The sequence below is a fragment of the Cherax quadricarinatus genome, chromosome 68, assembly GCF_038502225.1.
Source record: "Cherax quadricarinatus isolate ZL_2023a chromosome 68, ASM3850222v1, whole genome shotgun sequence".
NCBI classification, from domain to species: domain Eukaryota; kingdom Metazoa; phylum Arthropoda; class Malacostraca; order Decapoda; family Parastacidae; genus Cherax; species Cherax quadricarinatus.
The window spans coordinates 12,308,471-12,320,548 of record NC_091359.1 but is presented as its reverse complement, the minus strand read 5'-3'; the positions used below and the strand labels follow the sequence as shown (position 1 = coordinate 12,320,548).

General features: G+C 38.4%; 1 protein-coding gene across 1 annotated transcript; it reads right to left on the bottom strand.

Moving 5' to 3' along the window:
• Window positions 1–6,654: 6,654 nt before the first annotated feature.
• On the bottom strand, window positions 6,655–7,578 carry LOC128697621 (keratin-associated protein 19-2-like). The gene is made up of 2 exons (XM_053789451.1): window positions 7,547–7,578; window positions 6,655–7,427 (listed from the first exon to the last, which is right to left on the bottom strand). Exons 1-2 carry the CDS (start codon window positions 7,547–7,549, stop codon window positions 7,086–7,088), a joined length of 345 nt encoding a protein of 114 aa, XP_053645426.1. The 5' UTR covers window positions 7,550–7,578; the 3' UTR covers window positions 6,655–7,085.
• Window positions 7,579–12,078: the final 4,500 nt, after the last annotated feature.

Here is a 12,078-nt window from a genome sequence, read left to right as displayed (position 1 = left end):
GTCTGTCTCTTATAAATTTATTACTATCATTGTTTCTATCCTCTCGCGGAGAAACAGAAGAAATATATTAACATTGGCAAATATTTCCTTTTACGTGGTCCTTCGTTTTTCCCAATCTTATTCATGTATCTGAAAAAAACCTTCTGGTTTGCATTTTTGTTTCCTCGCAAATTTAATCCCATATTCCCTTTTGGTTTTTCAAGTTTATTTTTAACTTTATGGTCAATAAGATGACCCTCTCCTCTTTTGATTCGTATTAATAATACCTCTCATATTGCCACCATTCACCTCATTATTCATAATATATATACATAAGATGGTTTGATAGGGGGAGCGGAATATTCAAATGGCTTCAGGAAGAAATCAAAGCATTTTTCTCAAGGGTTTTTCATCTACTTCTCCAAGGCTATGGGTCCCAGAGTTTGCACTTGTGGTGGACCCCAATTGATTTTGGCGTAAATAGCGACTCTCTTCTTGCCAAATAAGGAAAGCTAAAATTTGTGTTTGACAAGAAACACCGTAGGCTTTACCGTATCCTCTACCATGGCCTCCTCCGTAGTCTCCTCAGTATCCACCTACGTAGCCTCTAGCCTCTACCATATCCTTCGTAGCCTCCTCCATGTTCACCGACAAAACCTACACGTCCACTAGCCTGGCTGAAGACAGCCAGCGCAGCGACACAGTAGTAAAACACAAAAAAAGCCTCTGAGACTGACACGGGATCATATAATATATATATATATATATATATATATATATATATATATATATATATATATATATATATATATATATATATATATATATATATATATATCTTCCACGCTCGTAATCATGCAGTATTGTCTTGAAAAAATATTGTAAATTATATTATGTTAAAGTGTGTAATTCTACAATATTGCTACGAGAAAAATAACAAAGAGAATATTTGTTAATAAAGTAAGCTGGATCATAGAGCTCAGAACCTTAAACTAAGCTTTGAAATTAGAGAGCCTGACCACTGTGGCTTCTCAGGGGCAGTAGACTAAGTGCTGACGCGACATTCACTCACTTTTAAACACTTTGTACAACTTCTGACAAAAGTGGCGACTCACTTCAAGTGACGTATAACACAAAGAGAACTTGGCCTTACTGGACGCAAGGTCGTGTCTTTCGCACTACTGTATTTAAGGAAAATAAATTTGTTGATAGATTTACCGTCATGTTATTTTATAAGCATTTCACTTTATCTATAGGAAAATCGTATATTCAGATGCTTTACATTCCATGAATTTTGCTTTTGGTCATCGGACCAAGACCTTCCGCTGGCTTACCGGTCCACTCCTCTAAAAATATTGTTTAATAATTTGCCAGTGAAGTAAATACATTGGGTAGGCTCATGAGTCAGCATTGTTGTGTGTGAGAAGGTCGTGTCTAGCATGGGTTAGCAGTAGAGGATGTAACACAAAAGCAGTAACTGAAGCTTTTTTCAGAAAAACTTTCGCCTGCACAACAGGCTTTTTTAAGTGTAATTAAGCATAGATGGTGACATTACAGGGTGTTTCAAAATGATGTACTTAATTTCAAAGCAGTATACGTTTATCACTGTCGGGTTTATCGTTTTGAAACACCCTGTAATGTCACCATCTATGCTTAATTACACTTATAAAAGCCTGTTGTGCAGGCGAAAGGTTTTCTGGAAAAAAGCTTCAGTTACTGCTTTTGTTTCATCGTCTACTGCTGACCCATGCTAGACACGACCTTCTCACACACAAAAACGCTCACTCATGATCCTTCCCAATGTTTTTGCTTCACTGGCAAATTAAACAATATTTGTTTTTAGAGGAGTGGACCGGTAAGCCAGCGGAAGGTCTTGGTCAGATGACCAAAAGCTCCAGTGACGGGGTCATGTGACTGAGGCCCGAGTCAAGAAGCAATTATTCTGTTTCCTGGCGAATCCTAACTAACCTCTACAATGGCCTCTTAATGATTATATTTGACGCGAAGACGTAAGTTGACTGTACTCACCTAATTGTGGCTGCAGAGGTCGATACTCAGCTCCTGGCCCCGCCTCTTCACTGAACGCTACTTGGTCCTCTCTCTCTCCCTGCTCCATGAGCTTTATCATACCTCGTCTTCAAGCTATGAATGGTTTCTGCCTCCACTATATCATTTGCTAGACTATTCCACTTCCTGACTACTCTATGACTGAAGAAATACTTCCTAACATCCCTTTGACTCATCTGAGTCTTCAACTTCCAAGTGTGACCCATTATTTCTGTGTCCCATCTCGGGAACATCCTGTCTCTGTCCACCTTGTCTATTCCACGCAGTATTTTGTATGTCGTTATCATGTCTCCTCTAACCCTCCTGTCCCTCAAGTGTCGTCAGACCGATTTCCTTTAACCTTCCTTCGTAGGACATTCCCCTTTGCTCTGGAACTGTGTGCCAATATCTAAATAAGTACGTTACGTTGATAGGTAAACGGTTTTGTCATAAATATATATTTTATAACACACGGACCGTCACCTCCGACGTACGGTGATGAGAAAAAGAGAAAACACCTTTACCGTCATTCATTCAATCACTCTCTTGCCAGTAGCAAGGTAACATCAATTCAGATAACTCTCTGAACTGCAACATTCCCACTCCTCATCTATGCTAATAGATAAATGAATTAGCATATTGTTAGACAATTCTGTCATCTTGTTGCATAAGGTTGCACAATAAGTTTTAGCGAAGCTTCTTCGTTATATTACGAAACTTAAAGCACGACATTAGAACGAAAAATCTCAAGAATTTCATAGAGAAACAACAACTCTGTGGATAATAATGTACATAAAAATAATTTTTTTATGTACATAACATCTTGTCTGAAAAAATTGAAGTCCTCACACAATTCACCCAAATTAAAAGTAAAATAAACAGACAGTAAAAAATATTACAGTGACGCATTGAATTTTATTAACATGTTGGTTTAAAATTCAGAGGTACAGAGAAACAATGCCTTGGTTAAAAAAAAGAAATTGAATTCGTGATTACAATTCTCTCAAGTAGTGCAATGCGTTATTTTCTTATATAAACTGTGATTTTTATGTGAATAAACAATGTAATGAGATCGAAGGTTCGTAATAAATATGAAAAACAACGTCAATGACTGGAGAACATTCCCTGGTTAAACCACTTTAGTTTTATGGCGGTTTACAGGATATAAAAGCCATTTAGACTCTCTTTCTCTCTCTCTCTCTCTCTCTCTCTCTCTCTCTCTCTCTCTCTCTGTCTCTCTGTCTCTCTGTCTCTGTCTCTCTCTCTCTCTCTCTCTCTCTCTCTCTCTCTCTCTCTTTTATTTTTTTAAACTGGGTTTGACAAGGTTAGGTTAAGGATTCCTAACTTTATTGACAAGCTAAGAGCTCTTCTCTCTCTCTCTCTCTCTCTCTCTCTCTCTCTCTCTCTCTCTCTCTCTCTCTCTCTCTAAAACAATATACAGTAACTTTACTTGTTAAACAGATGACGCTGAAGTAGCAACAACCATTTTCTTAATTGGAAAATCGTGCCATAAACAAATCTACCTATTTACCTATAGATGGTTCTCTGGTGGTCATGGCTCCCCACGGCCCGGTCGTGGACCAGGCCTCCTAGTTGATGCCCTGGTTAGTCAGGCTACTGGCGCTAGCTGACCGCATTCCAACGCAGGCACGGCTGCTACGTTAGGAAAATGGGATTTCACGCGTGTAAAAGCTCTGATGGTGGCGGCGCGGGTGGTACCGTGACGGACTGGCCTTTTTATCATTACGAACCGCGAGCCTGAGTTACTTGACAATTTTCAAGAGGGTTACATTAATATTATCATAATTTACAGTTAACATGGACTGAATTATTAATTACTACTACTATTACCACTACTTTTATTACCACTACTTCTATTACCACTACTACTATTACCACTACTACTAGTAATACTATTATTACTAATTTTACAATTGCTATTACTACTAGTACTACCACTACTACATTTATTATCATTATCATTTTTATTATTTTATTCGCGGGGAAGCACTAAATCCGTAGGGGAGTTGGAGATAATCAGATTTTTGATCTGAAAAAAAACATAAAAGCTTTAATTTCCTGGCCCCTCAAGGAAGGTTCCTTGATGTTGGTGAGGGGCTCTTGATTTAGGGAATTGGATCTGTGCTCCAGTTCCCCGAATTAAGCCTGAATGCCTTCCACATCCCCCCCCCAAGCGCTGTATAATCCTCCGGGTTTAGCGCTTCACCCTTGATTATAATAATAATAATTAAATTTCCTGGGTCAATATTGATCCACCTGCAAGAAGGCATCCCCGTCTTCGAAGGAACATGAACAGTACTGTATGGTAAATATTGAGATGATTAGGCAAGTCATTCTATTAACAGGAGAAAGATGAATAAAACAAATTAGTTTTGGGAAGCAGTTAGCAGGGCGAGGCAGGGTATGTAGGGGACCAGAGAGAGAGGTAGGCTATGTGGGACTATGGAAGAGGCAGGCTATGCGGAACCATTGGAAAGGCAGGCTTTGAGGGACCATTGGAGAGGCAGTCTATGGGGTGGAAGCACTAAGCTTGTTGGGCTCATACATCACCTGGGTTGATCCAGTTTCACGACTCCAGAGCCTTTCCCCATGAAGGCATCTCCCCCCCTCCCCCATATCTTCGTGTACCAACACGTAAGGGACCATGGGAGAGGCAAGCTACGAGGGAACATGGGAGAGGCAGGCTATGAAAGACCATGGGAGAGGCAGGCTATGAGGGACCATGGGAGAGGCAGGCTATGAGGGACCATTTCTACAGGTAAACAAAATCATAACTGGTTACCTGTACGTTTAATATCAAAGGCGCCAAGCAGCATAAATATTAAAAAAAAAAAATTCTAATCTCGGTTCTGGAATTACAATGAAGTTAATACATTTTTAACATAATTTCAAATAACGTATACAAAGTGTATTTTCACCCTCGAGTCAAACAACTATTTGTCACTGATCTGACTACACACAATAGTTAAGGGGCCTTTCAAGGTTCCCGCGCGCGGAGCAAAAAAAAATTCGAAAATATATGAAAACTGAGTTATTGTTACCAAAAAATAGCTGAACTTCGCTACCAGTGAACACCTGTGTCCTTCAGCGCCTGCCGCCAATATTGCACAAAACAGACAACGTTCTCTCTGTCTTAGCTTGCTCATATAGGCGGCAACAACAATAGAAAGGAGTGGTAAAAAAGACAGTGTGTAGAACAAAACTTTATGACGAAGCTTCGCTTTAAGTACAGCTTTACAAGTCAAGGAATAACGCGAAGTGACTCAGTACGGAAAACGGTGAGGTGACAAGTATGTCATCTATATCATCTGGGATTGTGAACGCAACGTCATCTTTAATTAAGGACAAACAGGACCCAAATATAGTTATATGGAACTTTTTGTTGGCTTATCGCCAGACACTGGCATAAGCAAAACGTTGTCAATGAAGGTTCCATATGTCTATATTTGTCTCCTTGCCATCGTGTTGGAATCTTTTATCAAAGTTCCCATCTTTCAGTGGGGCTTTCCTTGCAAGTGCATTAGTATTATTGAAGGCTCCTTGATTTTGTTTTACGGTGTCGACAATCCATATGATTCACGGCCTCGGAGCCTCGTCTCCTGTCCCTGCTCTAATCATTACCAATATATATAGAATTACCAAACTGCAGCAGGCCAGGGTTCGACCCCACGACACATTGTCCCGCCTCAAGAGACAATACAACGTACATGTCACCTTTTCCACTCAGCCATCGATCCTACAAAGATCACGCACCCAGCAGAGTTGGGTGTTTTTCATGATCCGAGGAAACTCGTGGCATTGGTATCCTCGCCGTGCAGAGACGGGACAATGTGTCGTGGGGTCGAACCCTGGCCTGACGCAGTTTGATAAATGATTCAGAACCACTTTATATATTTTTATTTTTTTTTATTACCACACTGGCCGATTCCCACCAAGGCAGGGTGGCCCGAAAAAAAAAAACTTTCACCATCATTCACTCCATCACTGTCTTGCCAGAAGGGTGCTTTACACTACAGTTTTTAAACTGCAACCACCCAGGGAAGTACTACCGCCCTGCCAGATGACTGTGAAACAGAAACCTGTAACTGTTTTGCATGATGGTAGGATTGCTGGTTTCTTTTTCTGTCTCATAAACACGCTAGATAACAGGGATATCTTGCTACTCCTACTTACACTTTGGTCACACTTCACAGACACGCACATGCATATATATATACATACATCTAGGTTTTTCTCCTTTTTCTAAATAGCTCTTGTTCTTCCTTATTTCTTCTATTGTCCATGGGGAAGTGGAAAAGAATCTTTCCTCCGTAAGCCATGTGTGTCGTATGAGGCGACTAAAATGCCGGGAGCAATGGGCTAGTAACCCCTTCTCCTGTAGACATTTACTAAAAAAGAGAAGAAAAACTTATATATATATATATATATATATATATATATATATATATATATATATATATATATATATATATGTGTATATATATATATATCGTGCTCGAACGCTTCTGGATATCAGCAAACTACAGTCAGGATTAATGCAGTAATACACACCACTTAAAGGATATTGATTATAAAAAACTTTTTTGCTTAGGATTATTAGATTAAATATGATGTTTCCAAAAATTGTAATGGGAAATTTCTGATATTATGCAGTTCTAATGATGGACACCTGAGTACCCACAGCGTCTGCTTCTCAAAAATAACATTATTATAGTCACAGGTAAGTTCTAAACTAGGAAGAAATTGCACAGCGAATGAGAAATGAAAGCAAATTCGGTGTGATCAGAAGAACAAGAGTTTAACTAAAATTCCTTGGATCAAGAGTCATTCACCAGAACTAAGGCTCCTCTCCCCCCTACCTTGAATGGTTCTCTGGATCAATAAAATATTTACTAAGCACAGAGTAAAGAAACTGACACATTAACAAATATTTTATTTAGTTCTATGTACACGTGGAAGGTCGTGCTGTGTGAACTTCAGGAACATCGTTGGTAATATTAAATTATGTTATGTTAGCTTTGGTCGTAGTGTCGGGTCGTTTACTTGCCGTATCCATATCCACCATGGCCGCCACCATATCCTCCGTAGCCTCCTCCGTAGCCTCCTCCGTAGCCATAGCCGCCACCATGGCCATATCCTCCGCCGTGGCCATATCCTCCGCCATGGCCATATCCGATAATCCCGCCATATCTGGGACCAGCGAGGTGGAAGTTGTTGGTAGATACTCCGCTGGCATAGCCATAGCCTCCATGTCCTCCTCCGTAGCCGTATCCACCACCATGTCCACCGCCGTGTCCACCACCATAGCCGTAGCCAGCATGTACACCGGTCTGACAAAGGGTGGCCACGACGGCCATGACCACTAATGCAAGCATCGACTTCTGTAAATTACAAACAACATTTAGTACACTAACCACAATCGGAACATTGACATCTGGAAGACAGGTACAACAAATTTCAGCGCTAGAGCAGTGATAAGGTTAGCATATGCAAGACTTACCATGGTGTGGAGCAAGTCAAGTCCTAAGGCACACTGATTACAACTCTCCAAATCCAGTCTTTATATACCCAGCACCAAGACCGTGTTGAAGGTCCTCGCTCCTACCGCTGAGGTATTAAAAAAATATCTCCTAACTCCTTTCACATAAACTAAAATTCCTAATGATTAAATATTTATTGAAAACTGATATCGTTTCGAGTTTCTTTGTGTGCCAGTAACTATTTTATGGATTAACACTGATACTTAAATAACATAGCCAGTAGCTGTGGCTCGATGCACTCTTTTTTATGGCAAAGTACAACTTTTTTTCAAGTTCACTGGCGTATGTATGTATGAATGTATGTATGTACTATGTATTCATATATATATATATATATATATATATATATATATATATATATATATATATATATATATATATATATATATATATATATATATATATATATAGTTGAAAGTGAACATAGAAAAGAGTAAGGTGATGAGGGTATCAAATGATATAGATAAAGAAAAATTGGATATCAAATTGGGGAGGAGGAGTATGGAAGAAGCGAATGTTTTCAGACACTTGGGAGTTGACGTGTCGGCGGATGGATTTATGATGGATGAGGTTAATCATAGAACTGATGAGGGAAAAAAGGTGAGTGGTGCGTTGAGGTAAATGTGGAGTCAAAAAACGTTATCTATGGAGGCAAAGAAGGGAATGTATGAAAGTATAGTAGTACCAACACTCTTATATGGGTGTGAAGCTTGGGTTGTGAATGCAGCAGCGAGGAGGCGGTTGGAGGCTGTGGGGATGTCCTGTCTAAGTTAGGCAATGTGTGGTGTAAATATTATGCAGAAAATTCGGAGTGTGGAAATTAGGAGAAGGTGTGGAGTTAATAAAAGTATTAGTCAGAGGGCTGAAGAGGGGTTGTTGAGGTGGTTTGGCCATTTAGAGAGAATGGATCAAAGTAGAATGACATGGAGAGCATTTAAATCTGTAGGAGAAGGAAGGCGGGATAGGGGACGTCCTCGAAAAGGTTGGAAGGGGTAAGGGAGGTTTTGTGGGCGAGGGGCTTGGACTTCCAGCAGGCGTGCATGAGCGTGTTCGATAGGAGTGAATGGAGACGAATGGTATTTGGGACCTGACGATCTGTTGGAGTGTTAGCAGGGTAATATTTAGTGAAGGGATTCAAGGAAACCGGTTATTTTTATATAGCCGGACTTGAGTCCTGGAAATGGGAAGTACAATGTCTGCAATCTAAAGGAGGGGTTCAGGATATTATCAGTTTGGAGAGATATGTTGTGTATCTTTATACGTATATGTTCTGAGCACCTCTGCAAAAACAGTGATTATGTGTGAGTGAGGTGAAAGTGTTGAATAATGATGAAAGTATTTTATTTTTGGGGATTTTCTTTCTTTTTGGGTCACCCTGCCTTGGTGGGAGACGGCCGACTTATTGAAAAAAAAAATGTATGTATATATATATATATATATATATATATATATATATATATATATATATATATATATATATATATATATATATATATATATATATATAAGGGGTGGTAGAAAATTCTCAAACAGCTTCAGGGAGAACCTTGAGTTTTCCCTGAAGCAAGTTTATTCTTTTCTCTGAGGATGAGGGTCCCTATAACAGTTCTAGAGGTGGTACCTCCCTATATATATATATATATATATATATATATATATATATATATATATATGCAATAAGATCACAGTAAACAGGTGATTTCAAAATATGCAAAACAACCACTCTGAAAGAATAGAGAAATTCCAAGCGCTTTCGTGACTACTCACATTAATGTGAGTAGTCACGAAAGCGCTTGGAATTTCTCTATTCTTTCAGAGTGGTTGTTTTGCATATATATATATATATATATATATATATATATATATATATATATATATATATATATATATATATATATATATATATATATATATATATATATATCTTTCTCAAATTCTTTTACAGAAATTAAAATTACATTTCTTTTTTTCACTGAAAATGATAAGATGATTTTTTACTTTTGAACCAAAACTAACTTAAAAACTTCATCTAACTTCACTTAAACAAACGCATTTTTTTACCTAAATTCTGATATATATATATATATATATATATATATATATATATATATATATATAAAGTCAGTTTACATCTATTTAATATTACTCAAAATAAATGACATAAATTTTTTCGTTTCGTTTACATAATTTCTGATGAAATATGGCAAAAACAAATTTTCATTCTTCTAATTCGGCACTGAACATCCTTGCTAAATACACCAAACTCACCAGTTCGGCTTATATATATATATATATATATATATATATATATATATATATATATATATATATATATATATATATATATATATAAACACCGAAAAATTATTAATTATATTAAGGGTTTTATTTACATAAAAATAGTTTTTCTATGATATATTTAATGATTAATGTTTGTTGAAGAGACAGAAATATACGAGTATTTAGTTTGACTCACTGTTCAAGCTATAGTCACCAACGTACATTTTGCATTCGTGCGCATTCACGCACACACACACACACACACACACACACACGCGCGCGCGCGCGCACACACACACACACACATACACACCCACCCACCAACCCACCTCGTGTCCGTCTTAATGCATGTCTCTTGTGCTGCAGACTATGCGACACGAGAGACATGCGATCAGTGAAGAGGCGGGGCCAGGAGCTATGTCTAGACCCGTGCAACCACAAATAGGTGAGTACATACACAGGACCTGGTCTGACCAGTGGCTTCTGGAGTTTAGCTCCACCTAGTGCAAAGTTAGGAAGCATGGGGAAAGACAAAGAACGCAGATGGAGTACTGGCTCGTGGGTGAAAGGTTGCAAACCTTACTTAAGAAGAAGGACCTTGGGGTGAGTATCATACCGAGCATATTCCCTGAGGCGTACATCAGCCAAATAACTACTGCAGCAAATACGCGTCAGGAAAACCTAAGACTAGCGTGTACGTGAGACCCATATTGGAATATGCAGCACCAGTATAGAAACCACACCTGGTCAAGCTTGTCAAGAAACTGGAGAAAGTGCAGTGGTTTGCAGCTAGACGACTCCTGGAGCTAAGAGCTTTGCCCTATGACACTGAAATTAATGGGAATAAGGAGGATATAACTATGAGATACAAATTACTGAGAGGCATTGGCTAGGTGAACAGGGATATAATGTTTCAGAGATGGGAAATAGGAACAAGAGGGTACAACTGGAAGTTGAAGGCCCAGATGAGTCATATGGATGTCAGGAAGTGGAACAATCTGGAGAGTGGAGTGGTAGAGAAAGGATCCATACATTAACTTTCAAAAGAGATACGATAAGGCTCTTGAAGCAAGAGAGTGGCCCTTGGACAAACCAACAGAGACGGGGAGAGGATCTGTGACTCGACTCTTGCAACCATATATACGTGAGTACACAAACGCGGTAATCAGCGCATATATATATATATATATATATATATATATATATATATATATATATATATATATATATATATATATATATATATATATATATATATATACAGAACAACCACTGTGGAAAAAATAGTGAAATTCCAAGCGCTTTCGTGATTTCTCACATTGTTAAGGAACAGTTCATTGACCGCTGGGACAACACGGGTAGCAGGTGAAAGGAAGCTTGGCCATGCGTCTCTACTCTCCTAGGACAAAAATTTTTATACATTTATCAACAGTTCCAATCAACCTGGATGCACTTACGGCATTACTTAAAACATAGGTAAATGCAAATACTGACACTGTCAAAATTATAACCAAGAATGTTACTATGAAAATTCTTTTTTTTTTTTTCAGTGCACCGGCCGTCTCCCACCGAGGTAAAGTGACCTAAAAAGAAAAACGAAAGTTTCTCTTCTACATATAGTAATGTATACAGGAGAATAGGTTACTAGTCCCTTGGTCGCTGCATTTCAGTCGCTTCTTACGACAAGCAAGGATTACAGAGGAAGGCTTCTTTTCCACTTCCCCATGGAGATAAAAGGAAATAAAGAAGAACAAGAACTCTTAAGCAAATAGAAGAAAACTCAGATGGGTGTGTATACATACACGTGTTCATGAATGTGTAGTGTGACCTAAATGTAAGTAGAAGTAGCAAGATGTACTTGATATCTTGCGTGTTTATGAGACAGAAATAAAAGACGCCAGCAATCCTACCACTGTGTAAAACAATTACAGCTTTCCGTTTCACTGGACAGTAGTGCCAAACTGGGTGGCTGCTGTCTACAAACCTTCAACCTCTAGTTACAAAATTAAAATATTTTTAAGCATCAGAAGTAAGATCAGTTCTTCAAGAACAAAAAACTTAAAAAGTAGCATGATATTTGGAATTTTTTTTTTTTTAATTTTAATCTATCACCTTGCTTAATTTCAGTAGCAGGTAAACTCAGACACACAAAAGATTGAGATCTATAATGTGTGGTATTTAAAGCCTTATCCTTAACTCTTAGTTTGGCTTC